Raw genomic sequence first — 21,021 nt, forward strand, 5'->3', positions numbered from 1 at the left:
AAGGGCCATTACCATTTGTAGTGTCCCTTGGCTAATTTTTACATATGTTCCTGCTACCTTTCCTCCACTTTGTTGTCAAAGTCCTTTTAATGTTAACTAGGGTTTTATGTCAGTTGCACCTCGGTGTTGATTGGCCTCTCAGGCCTAAGTCAAAATTTCATGTGTCCATCTAAAGCCAGCCACCTCCCTTTTAGTTATTTTGCATTTGTAAATAAGGAAGAAGCTATCAGACTTTAGAGCAGTGGCTTCCTTCTCACCCTGTCATCATCATCTTGAACTCCCCTTCCAAGGTACAAGGATAGCTGTGATTAGCCATATCTTTATTACTTGGACAGGCATTGTAACAGTTTGGGTTTCATTAATATTTAAGCTGTGGAAATGTCCCATAATTTGTCTAGATTTTCATTGCTAATATTTTAAGAAGATTTTAAGATTTTATTACATACCATTGTATTTTATCCAGATACCATTTGGCTCTTCACTAGGAATTTCTGAGGATCACAGTAATTTGTTAATGTTATTGTATGTCAATACTAATTGTCTGTTCCTAAAAATTTTCTTTGACATTACTTTATATTTACAGATACCTCATTTGGATGAAGAAAATTTGAACGTAAATATTCCTGACTGGCTTGTAAATGAAGGTGGAAAGCTCTGTCTCAGTGACACCAGCAATGGAGTGTCAGTTATACGTTATTGGCCAAATTTCATGACGTCACAGGGACATTCGGTAAACCTTTGTGTTTTTATGTCATCTTTTTTTGTAGTGTTTTTTATAGTGTGAATTATTTCTCGCAATAGTTTACTAAGATTTGATTTTGTTATGTTTCTCTACCTTGACTTATTTCTATTAATAGTTTACCAAGATTCAAATCAGTTCATTTTTCAACACAAACACATTACTTTATACTTTGGAAAACTCCTATGCTGCTAGTTTTACATACATACATATACCAAGGCATTTCCCCCAAAGTTTATTCTTTTGTCAAAGAATAAACTTTGGAAAACTCCCATACTGCTAGTTTTGTCGAAGAATAAACTTTGGAAAACTCCTGTACTGCTAGTTTTGTCAAAGAATAAACTTTGGAAAACTCCTGTACTGCTAGTTTTGTCAAAGAATAAACTTTGGAAAACTCCTGTACTGCTAGTTTTGTCAAAGAATAAACTTTGGAAAACTCCTGTACTGCTAGTTTTGTCAAAGAATAAACTTTGGAAAACTCCTGTACTGCTAGTTTTGTCAAAGAATAAACTTAGGAAAACTCCTATACTGCTAGTTCTGTCAAAGAATAAACTTTGGAAAACTCCTATACTGCTAGTTCTGTCAAAGAATAAACTTTGGAAAACTCCTGTACTGCTAGTTTTGTCAAAGAATAAACTTTGGAAAACTCCCATACTGCTAGTTTTGTCAAGGAATAAACCTGAAAGTTTAAATTAATTACTGCATTAATTAGTGGTTCTGGAATAGCTGGCATTGACTTAATTTTCAAACTAAAATAATTATTTCAATACCTTCCTGTAATTCATGTGCTATTCATTCTTCAAATAAAAAGCTTGGCTGAAAAAAATTACAGATGCAAACCAATTTGTTCTCTCTGGAAAAATGCTATTGGGTTTAGTGTGTGTGTAAACAGTACTTTCCTCCAGCCACCATCATCTTAATTTCTCATTCTTTTCAGTCAAGCCTTAGTTGGTATTACATTTAGCAGGGGTCTATTTACAGTGCTTGCCGCAAAGATAGGTCTTTTTTCTATTCATTCTTATTCTGAGGATAAAAAAGTGCCTTCCATAAAGAGATTTTGTGAGGTTGCAAAGTGAATAGGCTAATATTGGCAAAGTTGGATCATCATAATATGTGTTAATTTTACTGAAGTTTTATATAGTATGAACACCTTCGATGTAATGAGTGTAGTGTTTTACCAGAAAAATTAATGTGATAATTTGGGATTAGATTCCTTGGTTTTGCCTTCCCTTGCTGGTCCTCCTCCCTCTTCATGTTATACCTGTTATTATTATTATTATTATTATTATTATTATTATTATTATTATTATTATTAGTCAAGCTTCAATCCTGGAATCCAACAAGGAAAGCAGCCCCGTGAGGAAAGGAAATAAGGGAATAGTAAATGAAGTATATATAAGTAATGAATAAAAAAATCAAACAATTTAAAATCAATAATAATATTAAAATAGACCAGTCATATATAAACCAAAAAATGAGACTTTTATCAACCTGTTCAATGGAAAAGAATTTACAAAAAGTTTGAACTTCTAAAAGTTCCACCACCAGATTAGGAAAATCATTCTACAATCTGGTACAGCTGGCCAGGTTAGTGGCTTGGACATTCAGAATGTAGTAATATGTTTAGAGGATTTAAAAGGAATTTAGATCTGAATTGAATAGCTTTTTAGGCAGGATAGGTATTGAGAAAATGCTTAAGTTATAGGCTAAGTTGAATGATTGGCTTATTTTATTGGTGGCTATCCATGATGTTTTCACTATTTTTCAAGTTGGAAAGTAACGTGACCTTTCCTTGACCAATAACAACTACCTCAAAAGTGCCAACAGCTAAATGGACGCCGCTCATTCTTGGAGAAGGTCCTTCTGGAAGGGTGTCTTCATCAGCGATCCCTTCAGTGAAGCCTGTAAAGATACTGGTGACCAATCCACCTTCATCTTATTCCAATAGACAAGGAAGTTCAGGACAGCCTTACTTGATGGCTAAGAGAAGAGTCTCATCAAGGGGATTCCCTTTGAGTGTCTTGCTCCAGAAATGCTGCCGTTTACAGAGGCATTGAAAGACAGTTGGGACGTACACCTGAGGAATTAGCCTCGGAGTGCTAATCCAAAGAAGAGAAAAGTCTGCACATAAACCTGTAGGAGATGAAGGCAGCAATTCTGGCACTACAGGCATTCCATCAGTGTCTGATCCACTCGGTGGCATTGATGAACGAGAACACAGTAAAGATGTACATCAACAAATAAGGAAGTACTGGTTCACAGCATTTTTGTGCGGTTCCCTATCGATAAACTTGTTTGCCACACAGCTCAATAAAAGACTCCCAGTCTTCTGCTCACCGGTCAAAGACTCGTCAGTAGCAATAGAGGATACATTTTAACAATTATGGGACAACCTTGACGTTTACACTTTTTCTCTGTTTTACCTGATTCAGAGGGTAGCCAACCACGCACTGACTACCCTGAACCTCAAAGGGACCCTGGTGGCTCCTAAGTGGCCACATATTGAGAGGTACCCAGACATGATAATCCTCCTTGGCAAGGTACCAAGAGAACTACTCAAATGGCTCCACCTGCAGAAGCACCACAACTTCGTTACATCCCTGTCACTTCACAGGTGGAGACTATCCATCATCTCTGAGCGTAAAGCTTTTCGCGAAGCTGCACAGATGACTGCATACCTTTGTAGATCCTCTGTAGCTGTCTAAAAGATAAAGTGGACCATTTTCTGCAATTGATGTCATAGAAGGGGTACTTCTCTGGCTGGAGCCTTTATCCACTTACTAGTTGACTTTCTCATCTATCTTTGCCAAGAGAAGTTCCTCTCAGTCTTAGCAGTGAGAAGTTATTACTCATCATTGAGCCAGGTCTTTTTACTGAAGGGCTTGGACCTTTCTTTGTTGTGGAATCCTCCCCCTCCAAGAGAACTCAAACCACATTCGTGTAACATCACCGTAGTTTTTAGGTCTCTATTGTGGGCCTCATAGGAACCTTTGAGGCAGGCGACAGAAAGATCTGACACTAATGACGATTTTCTTGCTTGCAGCTTCTCCTGTCCTCTGCAAGACTGGTAGGCTAACTCCACAGTATGTACTATACTGTATGTCAATTTGCTTGTATGTTGGGACGCTCGTATACTAAGATATTACTGTATATGGTATGCCTATAGCCTATATATTTGGTATAATTTTGCTTAATTTTGTTTCGGTAAACTTTTTGCGTATACAACAAACTAGATGAAAGTCAAAGTATTACTCAGTGTGCTGGCAAGGAGTTGGGCTTCCACACCACCTGCCAATAACTATCAACACCTCATTTTGAATTTTAACATCAGAGTTCCAGTTTCACTGAAACCATACTTTTATTAAAGCACTCAGGTTTTTAGTTAGGAAAAATACAAATTACTTTTAATATTTGTGATTTTTTCACCCAGTGACTTTATTTACAATGCTTGAATTGTAATTCAAATAGAAGATCCCTTAGTAGGTTACTGTTTAGTTGTAGGCTGTTTTTCCTATCCTATCTAATAGTCACTTCATTCTCAGATATCTCATGCCCCCAATTTATTTTCTAGGCCCCTTTAGTAATTGACTGCATGTTTTTTCTTAGGACAATCATTTTTCTGCTGAGGTAAAAGTTTCTAGAATGCCATAATGCCTAGAGAATTGATATCCATAATTCATTGAAGACAATGAACACAGGAATAGGTGGTCATTCTTTTCGTCAAAGGTCAAAGAAGAATTTGCAATCATACAGAACATTGATTTAAAAACATATTTTGTTTAATATCTTGCTGTCACCTTGCATGCAGGGCATTGAAAGCAATTAATGTTGTGTATATGCCTATGTGCAATATCTTTGAAAAATTATCTTAAATGTACAGTGTATTCTCTGATTAAGCATACCATTACTAGGCTGAAGTGTGCAACTTAGAGCAATTTTATTTTATTCACAAATAAAAACAGAATTGAATAATTTCCCTTGTAATGTCATTTACATTTTTATAGATGAAATATAGTGACAGAAAATAATTAACAAAAGGTTGCAAAGCTTTAGGAAACCACATTGAATAATTTGGACATCTCATTTTGTGCCATAGAGATATAGATTAAAAGTTACTAATCATTTGACATTAAGTGTAAAGCATTCCATAAAAATGAGGCAAACATATGTGTATTAGATGTGAAGGTGATTTATCTAATTCTAAAAAAATTACCTTTCAGGTACTATTTAGAGTCCTTCGCAAACGATTAAAGTGGTATCAGCGGCGTGCCATGGTTGATGGACAGTGGCACAATTTGCCTCATCTACTGTCATGGATTGGTCCTTGTGATTACTCATATTCTGGTGTAACTTTAGAGAAAAATACAGACTGGCTACCTGAAATTGTTGATTTGTTACATAGGTAAGTTGAAGCCATTTTTAATTTGACTCTATTAAGGTAAAATAAAATACAACTTAATATGATAATAGCGCAATATACATTTCAAGCACATTACCCGTATATTTTTCTTAAATTTCGTTATATAACTGATCGTAAAATTTTTTCCTTTTAATACCACAATTAATTCTATATCAATAAGCAGATTTCTTAATAAAAGAAAACACAATGAACAAACTGTATTGTATGTACGAACGCGCAATGCTTCTTCACACATGAAAACAGCGATATATTTTTCTTTCATTTAGGTAAATAAAAGGGATTTTGACGAAGGAAAAATCTATTTCTGGGCGAGGAACCTGTGTCGTCCAGTGAAATGCTCCTCTAGCACCATTTCTAAGCCATAGATATTGCTGAATATACCAGAGAAAAAAAAAGAGATGCATGGAATGCCAGGAATAAACCTAGCTCGCTCACTCTTGAGTGTCGGTATAGAAAACTGGGATGTGATTGAACCACGACCATAGATCCCTCACCAATTAGACCTCTCCTTCATCAACATACCCCTCCACCCCTACCTTCTCCCCACCCCTTATCTACATTCCTCTATCAGCACCTGCGTTGGTCAGACGTGTTTTATTTTGCTCTGTGTTGTTTAGTGTTTTTGAAGATGTCCGACGTTTTAGAGATCCCTGCTCCCAAATTGAGTATTATATTTGTCTGTTTGGGATTTCTAGGTAGCGACACTTATTTATTCTTAACCGTGTTTGGTTTTTGTTATCGCCGCTTGTTGTTCCCTTTCGGGGGTCGCCGTGGCCATTTGGTGTCGCTTCCTCGTGATCTCTTTGTTTATCGGGCTTTCATTTAGTTCCTTATACTATTTGTAAATAACAGTTAAAAGAAACTATTTACTGAACAACTACTTTATTCATTCTACAAAGTACGTTCACGTACAAATTACCCCTTTTACCCCCAAAGGACGTACTGGTACGTTTCACAAAACTCATCCCTTTACCCCCATGGACGTACCGGTACGTTCTTGCAAAAAAAATGCTATAAAAAAATATTTTTTTCATATTTTTGATAATTTTTTGAGAAAATTCAGGCATTTTCCAAGAGAATGAGACCAACCTGACCTCTCTATGACAAAAATTAAGGCTGTTAGAGCAATTTAAAACAAATATACTGCAAAATGTGCTGGGGAAAAAATAACCCCTTGGGGGTTAAGGGTTGGAAATTTCCAAAGAGCCTGGGGGTAAAAGGGTTAACATCAATGAATCTTGTTTGTATTACAACAAAATATCTTGAACATACATGTGTAAAAAGAAAAATGTAGGTTATTTATTGACGTACCACTTGTGAATATTAATTGTATTACTGAACAATAAAAATATTTACTATTAAAAATATGCGCGAGTTGAAGAAAACGGGTTTATGCGTGATAGAAAACGTATATCTCCATAGTAAGGGTAATTTTAATAATAGGACAGTACATATGGTACTGTATATTTTGTATATGTACAGTATTATACTGTATGTATTGTATTATTTCCCATTTATTATTGCATTGTGCTCTAATAACTACTTCATTTACAGGTATTAACAGTTAGGTTAGGTATATTGAATGATTCAAATACATTTGGCTGTATTTCATTTGTGTTATAGCTTTATAATATAATTTAATGTGGTATTTTTATTGGGATTGAAACGAATTAGGCGATTTACAAGTAAAATGTGACTCATATGAAAAAGTCACGAAACGAAACCAACTCCGGAACCAGTTAATTTAGTATCTAGAGGCATGATTGTATTTTAATATTTATTTTCACTTCAGAGATATATAAACTTTTCATTTTTCCTTAACAGTCATAGGATAAGCATTAAACACATCATACTTTTAACAACCATAAACAAAATAACTACAACTATTTATATTAAATTTATTCACTAATTCCATAAATATTTTTTTTTTTTTATTTGGGACCTTTTTATTCTAACTATTCCATGTTGAGACAGACATAAGGTTGTTGAAACAGCTTAATGCTGAACCCCTTAGAAAACAGAAAGAGGGTAAACTATACAAAAAGCTGGTCGGTTAGGTAGAGTTACCAGTAACTCCTAAGAAGGTAGTTCTAGGTAAGTATGTTAGGAAAAATACAAATTACTTAAAAATTTGTGATATTACAAGCAACAAGACATATACATTGTTTGGCTTAAATTAAATTGCAAAACTTCACACTAAGTAATTTTTCCTTTATGTTTTGAACAATCTATGACTAATATAATTATGCCTGCTTATATTTTGTATTTTTCAATATTAAACTTACCCGGTGATCATATAGCTGTCAGCTCTGCTGCCCGACAGAAAAACCTAAGGACGAAATACGCCAGCGATCGCTATACAGGTGGGGGTGTACATCAACAGCGCCATCTGTCGAGCAGGTACTCAAGTACTCCATGTCAACACAGAACCAATTTTCTCTCTGTCGTGCCACCGGCAAGACCTACTAAATACGCTGTTGTTTTCTGGATTGATTTTCACGTTATTTGGTGAAGTATTCATTTCTGGTTATTAGCTATCGCTGTGCAGAAGTTATCTTCAATACTTCCTTGCATTCTTTTTATGAATTTTGGATTATTTGTTGACGACTTGGATAGATTTTGAATTCCCCCCTTTGACTAATTCAAGATGTCTGACCCTTCTCAAGTCCCCAAGTACAGGAAGTGTAGCGCTAGGGACTGTTCAAGGCGTCTTCCGAAGGCCTCTATCGATCCGCACACCGTTTGTTCCAATTGTAGGGGTAAAGCCTGTCAATTGGAAGATCGATGTGAGAAATGCGTTGGGCTTTCGGAATTCGATTTTCAAGAATTCCTGAAATATGCACGTAGGCTAGAGAAGGATAGAATCAGGAGGAGTTCGTCTCGCTCAGTAGATTTTTCCTCTCCCCATGCCCCACAACCTATTCCTTCCCCTGTAGTGGTTGCACCCGACCCCCCTGCTAGCTCTCATCAACCTTCGATGGCAGATATGATGCGTGCCATCCAGGCTCTAGGTGAGAGAGTCGAGTCATTGGCGAATGACCGCAATCAACTCATGGCTGACGTCAGGGAGTTGAAAGGTAAGAGTGCAGTGGGAAGTGAAGTGAGTGTTAGTGCAGTGAAAAGTGTCAGTGTTACGCATGAGGGTGCGTCTGTTCGTGCCTGTCGTCCTCCCAGTCCGGGACCTCTTGCAAGCTCCCAAGCCCAGGGGAGAAGCAATGTCGTACGACCAAAGGGTTCGACAGGCTTTAATAAGCGGACAGACGTTCCCTCCGTGGTTTCGGATGTATCTTGCCTAGATCGTCCCACCCACAAGAAGACGAGTGAGCCCGTTCATTCCTCGTCTGCGGAAGAGGTTTCTCGCCAGAAACGATGGACCAAGGTCTCACGGCCTCTTAAACGCAAGGTCCCTTCCGAGCAAGTCCAACGGCCCAGGTGTAGCCACTGGGTCAGTTCGGACTCGCTGCAGTCCTCCGACGACTGCACGCCTCCTAAGAGAGGCAAAGTGGTACCACAACAGGCATTAACTCCGTCTGTTGCCGCACCAGCTGCTGTAGACCCTAAGTGGTCTTTGCTGCAGTCTATGCAGACTCAGTTAGCTTCCTTTATGCAGGAGTATCGTGCGGAGAAGGTTGACGCTGCACCCGTTAGCCTACAACCAACCACGGTTGTGCGCCCAGCAGATGCTGAGGCTGCCTGCTCCCACACTCCAGCTGTGAGAGCTCCACCACCCATGCGCAGTCGACCCTGCCAGACGCATGTTGACGTTCACAGACGCACGGAACCCTCCGTTGATGTTCGTGTGCTTCCACAACAACAGGAGGGTGGAGTTCAGTTGCCGTGTTTTGACGCGGTGCGTCAGCCTCCGCAACCCACGGTGGTCTCCGCTATCCGACCACAGTCTGGAGTAGACGCTTTGCGTCCCCACTCAGCTATGGTTGTTGCCAGTTCTCAGACTGACCAACGGTTCCATGACGTTGGGTCCAGTGCAGCCACGCATGCACCCGTGCTGCCGGACTCAGCCGTCCAGCTTTTGCCTACTCCTTTGCCGCTTCCTCCTCAACATTCAGACGATGGACTCTCTGATGATGACGAAGCTGCACATCTTGACGACCAACACTCGGACATCGACGAACCCAAGTCCACGCCTCCCTCCTTAGACTTTCGGAAAGTGCTTGCGCTGTTCAAGGATTTATATCCGGATCAGTTTGTGTCTGCAGCACCACGCTCGCCTCCCTCTGAGTTCGCTTTAGGCATGCAGTCAGCAGCACCTGCCCTTACGAAGCTCGTACTCGCCCGCTCGTCCAAGAGAGCTTTCAGGGTACTGGGAGAGTGGTTGCAGTCCAAAAAGCAACTTGGGAAGACAACCTTCATGTTTCCCCCGGCCAAGCTTGCTTCCAGATCTAGCGTCTGGTATGCCACGGGAGAGGTTCTCGGCTTGGGAGTTCCTGCCTCTGCCCAGGGCGACTTCTCAAGTCTGGTAGACTCTCCCCGCAGGCTGGCTATGAGACGCTCCAAGATTTGCTGGACTCCGTCGGATATGGACCATCTTATGAAAGGAGTTTTCCGTGCATTCGAAGTCTTTAACTTCTTGGACTGGTGTTTGGGAGCGTTGAGCAGGAAGACCTCACCTTCTGATAAGGAAACTTCCATGCTCATTATGTCCTGCATGGACAAAGCCATACGGGATGGTTCTAGTGAGCTTGCGGCTTCTTTCGTGTCCGGGTTCCTCAAGAAGCGGGATCACCTTTGCTCCTTCTTATCTGCTGGAGTCACCCCATGTCAAAAGTCGGAACTTATGTTTGCTCCGCTCTCGAAGTGTCTCTTCCCTGAAGAGTTGATCAAGGAGATTGCCGCCTCCTTGATCCAGAAAGACACTCATGACCTGGTGGCGTCGTCCGCACGCAAAGCCACCCCTTTGCCATCCGTGCCTAGACCCAGGATGGACACTCCAGCGTCAAGGTTCATTCCGCCCTTTCGTGGCAGAGCCTCCAGCAGAGGAGGTGCTCGTGCCGAAAGACAACGTGGGAGCAAGAAGAAGGGTTCCAAGTCCTCTAGAGGCAGAGTCTGACTGCCACCTTCTTCAGGCAGCAGTGGGAGCCAGGCTCAAGAACTACTGGCAGGCCTGGGAGAACAGGGGCACAGACGCACAGTCTGTGAAGTTACTCAGAGAGGGGTACAGGATTCCATTCTTGCGCAAGCCCCCTCTAGCAACAACTCCCATCGACCTCTCTCCCAGGTACAGAGAGGAGGACAAGAGGCTAGCTTTACAGCAAGAGGTGTCTCTCTTACTTCAAAAGGGAGCGGTAGTCATAGTCCGGGACCATCAATCCCCGGGCTTCTACAACCGTCTCTTCTTAGTGGCGAAGAAGACAGGAGGGTGGAGACCGGTGCTAGACGTCAGTGCTCTGAATGTCTTTGTCACAAAGCAGACGTTCACCATGGAGACGACAAAGTCGGTTCTAGCATTGGTCAGGAAGGAAGACTGGATGGTCTCGTTAGACCTAAAGGACGCTTACTTTCACGTCCCCATCCACCCAGATTCCCAACCTTTTCTAAGGTTCGTTTTCGGGAAGGTTGTATACCAGTTCCAAGCCCTGTGCTTTGGCCTAAGCACGGCACCTCTAGTTTTTACCAAACTGATGAGGAATATTGCCAAATTCCTACATTTAGCAGACATCAGAGCCTCCCTCTATTTGGACGACTGGCTTTTAAGAGCTGCGTCAAGTCGTCGCTGTCTGGAGAATCTCAAGTGGACCCTGGATCTGACCGAGGAATTGGGTCTCCTCGTCAATATGGAAAAGTCCCAACTCGTCCCATCCCAAACTATAGTATACCTAGGAATGGAGATTCAGAGTCAAGCTTTTCGGGCTTTTCCGTCGGCCCCCAGAATCAGTCAAGCCCAAGAATGCATCCAGAACATGCTGAAGAAGGACCGATGTTCAGTCAGACAGTGGATGAGTCTGATAGGGACGCTTTCATCACTGGACCAGTTCATCGCGTTAGGGAGACTCCACAACCGACCCCTTCAGTTTCACCTAGCTGTTCACTGGAGAAAGGACAAGACGCTAGAAGCGGTCTCGGTTCCTATTTCCGAGAAGATGAAGTCTTCACTGACTTGGTGGAAGAACAACATTCTCCTCAGGGAGAGTCTGCCACTGGCTGTTCAGACCCCCGACCACCTTCTCTTCTCGGACGCATCGGACACGGGCTGGGGTGCGACATTGGACGGTCGGGAATGCTCGGGCACGTGGAATACGGATCAAAGAACGTTGCACATCAACTGCAAGGAGCTACTGGCAGTTCATCTGGCCTTGAGAAGCTTCAAGTCCCTCCTTCTAGGCAAGGTGGTGGAGGTGAACTCCGACAACACCACAGCCTTGGCGTACATCTCCAAGCAAGGAGGGACTCATTCGATGACGTTGTACGAGATCGCAAGGGACCTCCTCACCTGGTCAAGAGATCGAAACATATCCCTAGTAACAAGGTTCATTCAAGGCGACATGAATGTCATGGCAGACCGCCTCAGCCGGAAGGGTCAAATCATCCCAACAGAGTGGACCCTTCACAAGAATGTATGCAACAGACTATGGGCCTTGTGGGGTCAGCCTACCATAGATCTGTTCGCAACCTCGATGACCAAGAGGCTCCCAATTTATTGTTCACCGATTCCGGACCCAGCAGCAGTTCACATAGATGCCTTTCTTCTGGATTGGTCCCATCTAGACCTTTATGCGTTCCCCCCGTTCAAGATTGTCAACAGAGTACTGCAGAAGTTCGCCTCTCACGAAGGGACAAGGTTGACGTTGGTTGCTCCCCTCTGGCCCGCGAGAGAATGGTTCACCGAGGTACTGCAATGGCTAGTAGACGTTCCCAGAACACTTCCTCTAAGAGTGGACCTTCTGCGTCAGCCGCATGTAAAGAAGGTACACCCAAGCCTCCACGCTCTTCGTCTGACTGCCTTCAGACTATCGAAAGACTCTCGAGAGCTAGAGGCTTTTCGAAGGAGGCAGCCAGAGCGATTGCTAGAGCTAGGAGGACATCCACTCTCAAAGTCTACCAGTCGAAGTGGGAAGTCTTCCGAAGCTGGTGCAAGTCGAAATCAGTATCCTCAACCAGTACCTCTGTAACTCAGATAGCTGACTTCCTTTTATACCTAAGGAAGGAAAGATCCCTTTCAGCTCCCACGATCAAGGGTTACAGAAGCATGTTGGCAGCAGTCTTCCGTCACAGAGGCTTAGATCTTTCCAACAACAAAGATCTACAGGACCTCCTTAAGTCTTTTGAGACCTCGAAGGAGCGTCGGTTGGCCACACCAGGTTGGAACTTAGACGTGGTACTAAGATTCCTTATGTCAGCAAGGTTCGAACCACTTCAATCAGCCTCTTTTAAAGATCTCACTTTGAAAACTCTTTTCCTCGTCTGCTTAGCAACAGCTAAAAGAGTCAGTGAGATACACGCCTTCAGCAGGAACATTGGATTTACATCTGAAACGGCTACATGTTCCTTACAGCTTGGTTTTTTAGCAAAAAACGAACTTCCTTCTCTTCCTTGGCCCAAATCGTTCGATATTCCAAGCCTTGCTAATTTGGTTGGAAATGAACAAGAAAGAGTACTATGCCCGGTAAGAGCTCTTAAGTACTATTTGAAACGTACTAAGCCATTACGTGGACAATCAGAAGCTTTATGGTGCGCCATTAAGAAACCTTCTTTACCTATGTCGAAGAATGCAGTTTCTTATTATATCAGACTTTTGATTCGAGAAGCTCATTCCCATCTGAATGAGGAGGACCATGCTTTGCTGAAGGTAAGGACACATGAAGTTAGAGCTGTCGCAACTTCAGTGGCCTTCAAACAAAACAGATCTCTGCAGAGTGTAATGGATGCAACCTATTGGAGAAGCAAGTCAGTGTTCGCATCATTTTACCTTAAAGATGTCCAGTCTCTTTACGAGAACTGCTACACCCTGGGACCATTCGTAGCAGCGAGTGCAGTAGTGGGTGAGGGCTCAACCACTACATTCCCCTAATCCCATAACCTTTTTAATCTTTCTCTTGAAATGCTTTTTATTGTTGTTTTTTGGGTTGTCCGGAAGGCTAAGAAGCCTTTCGCATCCTGGTTGATTTGGCGGGTGGTCAAATTCTTTCTTGAGAAGCGCCTAGATTAGAGGTTTTGATGAGGTCCTTTAGTATGGGTTGCAACCCTTCATACTTCAGCTCCTAGGAGTCGCTCAGCATCCTATGAGGATCGCGAGGCTCAGTAAGGAAGACGTACTTAAAAAAGGCAGAGTAATTGTTCAAGTCGACTTCCTTACCAGGTACTTATTAATTTTATTTTGTTATTTTGAATAACTGCTAAAATGAAATACGAAAATACTTAGCTCTTAATGTTAACATATATGCTGGTCTCTACCCACCCCCCTGGGTGTGAATCAGCTATATGATCACCGGGTAAGTTTAATATTGAAAAATGTTATTTTCATTAGTAAAATAAATTTTTGAATATACTTACCCGGTGATCATAAATTAAAGGACCCACCCTTCCTCCCCAATAGAGACCCAGTGGGCCGAGGAGAAAATTGGTTCTGTGTTGACATGGAGTACTTGAGTACCTGCTCGACAGATGGCGCTGTTGATGTACACCCCCACCTGTATAGCGATCGCTGGCGTATTTCGTCCTTAGGTTTTTCTGTCGGGCAGCAGAGCTGACAGCTATATGATCACCGGGTAAGTATATTCAAAAATTTATTTTACTAATGAAAATAACATGTTTTCTTGTGAATACCATGTATTGAGGTTAATATTAATTTAGATGAAAATTTACTACCTAATTATATGTTTCATTTTTAATTTATTGGTAAAAGAAATGAAACTCTTAAGATATAGTTCTTAAGTTATTTATTCCCGACTGTATTTTCAGGTTGATAAGGTATACCGGCAATCAATATAATTGTTGCTATCTCTCTCTATATCGTAATGGGTATGATACCACATCATGGACATCAGAAGATCATATCGCTTTACGAAAAAATCCATCAATTGCCTCGGTCTCCTTAGGTAGGTGGTGATTGTTAATATACAGCATTCTAAAATGTTAACAATACTTACTTTGTTAGAGTATAAATTTTGACATTAAATAATGTGATAGCCTAAACAAAAATAGCATGTTTTTTGTTCTATACTTTAGTAATTAAAGAGGATTCTAGCCTAGTGTTATTTGCATAAGTGTAGTAATCTATTTGTTCATCTCATAAGCCACTATGTTACTGATAGATTCGATGACAACCCTACCTCTCAGCCAGGCATTAATAGACCTTCCCCTATGTCAACAGGGGCATTTATTTAGCTTGCAGAATATAATGTAGTTTAATCTGTCAGTGGGCAAATTTCTTGACTTCAGCAGGCAGTCTAGCTGTCAATAAATAACTGCAAAAGAAATGGGTCTTTCAGTAAGCATAATGGTTCAAATTCATCAGTAAATTAGTGCCTGTACCGAAGTCCATGGAAACATGCCATATGGAAGTACTGTATTACCCATCTTGTAATTGACTCTCCATAGGGCAGCCAGAAAGCTGTCTTTGAGAAGAGCATGATATTATGATCTTCTGTCATTTAGATTTTTTCTGACACGTGTACAACCTTTCATCCTTTGAAATAGGAAATGTCTTTAGTGGAGCTGAAATGGTAGTTAACAACAGGTAGTGAGAACAGCTTAGTAGCTACACCAATTCCCCTGTCAAAGATTGTTCACTTTTGTCTTCGCTGCAACGAATACAGGCGTACTGTTGCATCCTATCCAAGGCTGAATAATTTTGTTCTCATACTTTTTAGTTTAAATGGTTGATTTTGTCTTCATATTTGTAATGAAACAAAGGAGAGAGAGAGAGAGAGAGAGAGAGAGAGAGAGAGAGAGAGAGAGAGAGAGAGAGAGAGAGAGAGAGAGAGAGAGATGTATTTTGCTCTTATTATTAGCAGCTAAGCTACAACCATAGTTAGAAAAGCAGAGCTCAAGTACTCCAAGAGGGAAATTAGCCCAGTGAGGAAAGGAAATACATAAACTAGAAGAGAAGTAATGAGCAATTAAAATAACATATTTGAAGAACATTAAAATAGATCTTTCATATATAAACTATATATGTCAGCCTGTTCAACATAACATTAACTGCAAGTTTGAACTATTGAAGTTCCACCAATTCAACTACCTGATTAGGAAAAGTTCTAGAATAATGTATAGTATTGGGCCTCATGATGGAGTAGGCAACACTTTCATAGTTAACTGAATACCTAGTATTAAGAAAAGGATGGTACTGTCCGGGAAGATCTGAATGCAAAGGATGGTCACAATTATGAAAAATCTTATGCAACATCTTATGCAACTTGCTTAACGAACTGAATGACGGTGTCAGAGATTAATATCTAGAACAGGAATAAGAAAGTTAATAGACCGTAAGTTCCTGACGAACAAATCAAGATGAGATTCAGCAGCTGAAGATCAGACAGGTGAACAATACTTGAAACAAGGCAGAATGAAAGAATTAAAACACTTAAGAATAGATTGATCACCAAAAATCTCAAGACGTAAGGCAATTTTTTTTTAGCAATTAAAGAAGAAACAGACCGAATGTGTTTCTGAAAAGTGTATTTTCTATCAAAAATCGCACCTAAAGTTGGAAAAGTAATTCAGTTAAAAAAAATTATCAATGGTAAGATACTGATGTTGATGACCCAATGTCTTCATCCCTATTACAATCATACTTTAAGTTTTGTTACGGTTTAATTTCATGCCCCATAATGAGCTTGATATCTTTAAAGGAATTCAGCAACCCCAGTTCTGCATACAGGATATGGAATTGATGCTAAGAGAGTATCATCATCTTCATATGCAATAAGCTTGTTTTCTCGGCAAAACCACAGGTCATGTATATAAAAGTAATAGCCAAAAACACTACCCAGAAGAACACCAGATATCAAATTCTTATACTCACTATGGTACCCATCAGCAACAACTCTTCAATTTATTACTTAAAAAATCAATAATGATGTTAAGATCCACCCACTCCCAACTGTTTGAGTTGAAAAACAAGGGCCTCACGATTAACATGGTCAAAGGCACCCCAAAAATCCAAGTCCAATCATACGAATTTCCTGAACACCATCAAAGGATTTCTGTACTGTATAGTATTGGAGATTGTAAGAGGCATCACATGCTCCAAGGCTTTTGCAAATGCCAAATTGCCAACTAGGGAACAGACGATTACCTTCAGCAAAACCTATTTAAGATGTTCAAAAACTTTAGATAATATGGGAGCTATGGAAACCAAAGGCTAAGGATTAAAACACGGCATTCAATTTCGTATGCTGACCAACTCACTTAAGCACACAAAATTATTGCATTCTAAAAAAAATCTTGATAATTATTGTTCATTAAAGCATTTTTATACTTTTGTTTTCAATTTTGGTTGCATTTCAACCATCATTAACATTTTACTCTTACAGAATCAGATACAAACAAGTGTGTTGTTACTTACATGTTATGAGTCTACTTACCTTGTACTGAATCTGTGTTAATGATGTACAGTTACCTCTGAAAAGTAGTATGAACTAAAGTACCCTGATAGCAACCACATGCAATCAATGTAATGTAATACAGTAGGTTACCTAGTGTGTTAGTCAACCACAGGCAGGCAATGGTCAGTTAGTTGGTAGGGTTTGAGTCAACCCACTATAGGGCAGCAAGCATTCACCGATTCTCAATCTTAGTGCCTGTCTCCGATATCTAACCACCGCAGATATGCAGATATGGAGGGCTGACTGTAAAGTAATATTTGATTGATGAGGTGGTCTCTAATTTTAATAAATGTATTATTTTCTTTCCCTTTTCTACTTTTCTACATTGACATATAATAGTGGAACAGGAAACAAGTAGAGTAACAATTTTAGCACAGTAGATTCATCATTCCCTAGGAACTTCAGGAGACCTTATCTCAATTTACAGGTGCTACTAGAGTTTTTGAAATGCGAAGAAAGAATGGTGGTGGATATTTAAGATTTCCCCTGCAGCCAGGCTCTTTACTGTTGATGGAAGGAGCAACACAGGAGGACTGGACTCACCAGGTAGGTTAAAAAATAACTGTGCATATACTGTACTTAATTTAAAAATTAGTACAGTATGCCTTAAATTTCCTCAGTCTTAAGTAAACAATTTTTACTGTCTCAGTACAAAATTTCAAGTCACTAAAGCTTGATTAAAGAAAAGTGAGTTCACATTACATAGAAGTCAATCAAGATCTAAACAAGCACTTGATAAATTCTGATTACCGTATATGTCAGTATATAGGACGACATTTTAACCTTAAAAATAACATCCCAAAACTAGCGTTCGTCTTATACACCACGTATAAAATCTGAATGTAAACATATTGATCGCAAATCGATGAAGGACTGTGGTTGGTGGTTGTATAAGCTTATATTAACCTTTAAATTAATGAAAAAAAAGAAAAAAGTTATATTACCAAATGATTACTGTACTGCCAACTGCACCTATTGTAAATATTGCCGATACCTGCTTGGCATGTTTTGTATCACAAATCCGGTTACTGTACATTCTGTACATGCTATAAAAAAATTTTTTTCATATTTTTGATAATTTTTTGAGAAAATTCAGTCATTTTCCAAGAGAATGAGACCAACCTGACCTCTCTATGACAAAAGTTAAGGCTGTTAGAGCAATTTAAAAAATATATACTGCAAAATGTGCTGGGGAAAAAATAACCCCTTTGGGGTTAAAGGTTGCAAATTTCCAAAGAGCCTGGGGGTAAAAGGGTTAAAGTACATCTTCGACGAAGAAGCTTTCTTTTGCAAAGTACGGTAATCATCGCTATAGTAGTGTTTTACACTAGGCAGGTATCTTCAGTGTGTAGGTACGGTAATGAACCTCGCACAGTCAGCTCTTGAGCTGCCGTTAACCTATATTCCATGAAAACAGTGGATACAGCTCAAAACATCTTTTTTTAATGAAATTCTCTTGGGATGGGTTGTCTTATACAGCCAGTCGTCTTATACCACAGCATATATGGTACATATTGAAGTAAATAAAACCCCTTTCTTAAAATACAAGCTAGATGTGTACATGGCACATGGATTAATGAAAATCCTTTCTAAAACACTAATAGAACTTGGCTCACTTTGTTAGTTGGCATTTTAGTCATTCTCATCAGTCAGTTGTGATTAAGAACTTGAAGTGTATGTAGAGTACCAGGTATTTCCAGTATTATATCAACATTTAAGATTTTTTTATTTTTCTTTTCAGTTTCCCAAAGAGCCCAATGTTCCAGGAGAGCGAATACACACCACCTTCCGGAAATTTTACATGATAGAAGGAATAACTGTCTAATAAAGATTCTTGTCTATGTACATGAAATATTCCAATTACAAACTGCCTTTTAGAGAATTGTTAAGCTTCTTTCAAATAAGTGTGTGCACTTATATAAGTTATTTACTGCAAACAATTATCCAAATACTTTACCCACAACATTTTAACATAAGTAAAAATGTGCAATTTTATTGCAGTGTCTTACCGAACAATTATACAGCTGTAGGTTCCCTACGAATGGCAGACAATAGATTCAAAACTACCGCGGTGGCGCCGCCATCGCTAATGTAGGTGACGTCATCTCCCTCCACTCGAGGGACCTACAGGTACAACTGTCCTGGTAACATCAATTTGTTCTCTGCCGGCTTCTGGTGAACATCGGTGGTCGGTGCAGACTTTTTTCTTCATTTATTGGGAAGTATTATCTCTCCAATATCGGTGAAGTATTCAACTCCGTGTTTGTAGGATTGAATCTGAATTTCTTTTCTGCAATTTTGTGGTCTTACCATCATGTCGGACTCTAGTCCTTCAGTAATTAGGTTTTGCGCCGGAGGGTGCAAAACTAGGTTAGTTAAATTAATTTATGATTCGCACACTAAGTGCATTAAGTGTGGGGGTTGTGAGTGCTCTAGAGAATCTACTTGTGATGAATGCAGGGATTGGAGTGAACAACAGTGGAAAGTTTTTGTTTTCTCACTCGGGGAAGATAATTAAGGATAGGAAGAGGAAGGCGGCTCTCAGAGCTGAATATAAGACTAGTTTAGCTTCTTCGGCTTTTTCTATCGAAGCTCCTGCTCCTATTCCTCCTGCTTCTCCTCTTATTATGTCTCCGATCTTGAGTCCTGCTGCTCCTGTAACTCCTTTGCCAACATCCCGTGGAGTTTCTCCTGACACCATTGCGAGGCTCTAGTCTAAATTTGAAAAGAAATTTGATGTATTAGCTAATACGGTGATGCAGTTAGGTTTATCTGTAGTCTTTCATAGGAAAGACTTCTAGTAAAGTGAAAAGTGTCAGTGCAGTGCAATCTGAGGGGGTGGCTGTTTGTCCCGATAGTTCTCCTAGATGAAGGTCACAGTCCCGCTCCCCCGCCTCGGGGAGAAGACATACCGGAGGTCCAAGGGAGACTGTTGGGGTTTGCCCACAGACAGTCGCTTCCTCCTGTGGTGCGACAGCAGGATTCGACTAAACACCATTGGAAAAGTGTGTCGTTCGGTAATCAGTTATCGACAGAGTCAAGTGATTCGTCGCCGGTTAGACGTCGTAGGTGGCGTGATTCTTCAGTCTCACGTCTGTTGAAGAGACGTTCGACTGAAGAGCTGCTATCTCCGCCCCCTGTGAAGAGGTACAGAGAAGTAGATATCTCTCGCTCGTCGTGTAGCGTAGCTGTATGGACTTTGCCTCGTATTCTTATGACAGCGACAGTTGTCTTCGACTCGGTCGTGGAGCGACCGATTCTGAGTTCGTCGAGATCTTCGACTCGTCAAGCTGTCGAAACTTTTCCTTCGACTTCGCATGCGACAGATGATTCGACTGGCGCAAGACCTCCGGTGGCGATCGTGTCGAAATCCACGAACCCAGTTGCTTTGACTTCAACTCAAGAAGACGAGAATCTAATTCCGTTACGTCGACAGTTGCAAGAGCTGATGAACTGGATGAAAGAAAACAAACAATGTACGAAGAATAATGAGTCTAATCAAGAACCGTCTCTGTCGCCTATCTCTTCGGATGACGAGGAGGACTTAGAAGCGGACTCTATCTCGCTCTCGTGTTATTCGAAACTTTTACGCTACCGTCTCAACATGTACCTGGATTACTTCGTAACAGCCGCTCCCAGCTGCTTCAATCTTCCTAATGAGAAGGAAGAATTTCAATCCTCTTCTCCTGAAGCTCGTTCTTTCCAAGGCTGCTAAACATTCGCTTCGTGATGTAGAAGATTGGTTGAAGGTCAAGAGAGAACTCGGGAAAGCAACTTTCGCCTATCCTCTGTCGAAGCTTATTAAGAAGAGGTATAGGTTTTACGTAACCGGAGTGATTGTAGGAATGTAATATCCGATGTTCCATTACTTTTCATACTATATACACATGACATGTGGTTTGGCCTAGAAAACAAGCTTGTTGCATATGCAGATGATGCTACTCTCTTCCATCAATTCCATCCCCTGAATGTAGATCTTGGGTTGGTGAATCCCTTAATAGAGATTTAGCTAAAATTAGTACATGGTGCAAATTATGGGGTATGAAGTTGAATCCTAACAAAACTCAAAGTATAATTGTAAGTAGGTCAAGGACGGTGGCTCCTCAACATCCGGATCTCAGTATTGACAATGTTTCTTTAAATTTGTATGACTCTTTTAAAATTTTAGGTGTGATTCTCGACAGCAAATTTACTTTTGAGAAACACATTAGGTCTGTGTCTTCTTCAATTGCACAAAAAAATTGGCTTATTGAGAAAGTCTTACAAGATTTTCGGTGATCAATCTATTCTGAAGAAGT

The 21,021-nt window shown here is 40.4% G+C and overlaps 1 protein-coding gene across 2 annotated transcripts in view; it reads left to right on the forward strand.

The window, feature by feature from the left end:
* The window catches only part of LOC137634903 (uncharacterized), a 160,400-nt gene extending 141,624 nt beyond the window's left edge, over positions 1–18,776 (forward strand). For both annotated transcript variants that reach the window (XM_068367451.1, XM_068367449.1), the window contains exons 20-24: positions 584–730; positions 4,960–5,141; positions 14,076–14,212; positions 17,151–17,269; positions 18,465–18,776. In XM_068367451.1, coding sequence (XP_068223552.1) covers positions 584–730; positions 4,960–5,141; positions 14,076–14,212; positions 17,151–17,269; positions 18,465–18,548 — 669 coding nt within the window. In that variant the 3' untranslated portion in view covers positions 18,549–18,776. The remainder of the gene's footprint in view (positions 1–583; positions 731–4,959; positions 5,142–14,075; positions 14,213–17,150; positions 17,270–18,464) is intronic.
* Positions 18,777–21,021: the final 2,245 nt, after the last annotated feature.

This window comes from Palaemon carinicauda, chromosome 45 (genome assembly GCF_036898095.1).
Source record: "Palaemon carinicauda isolate YSFRI2023 chromosome 45, ASM3689809v2, whole genome shotgun sequence".
Taxonomy (NCBI): Eukaryota; Metazoa; Arthropoda; class Malacostraca; order Decapoda; family Palaemonidae; genus Palaemon; species Palaemon carinicauda.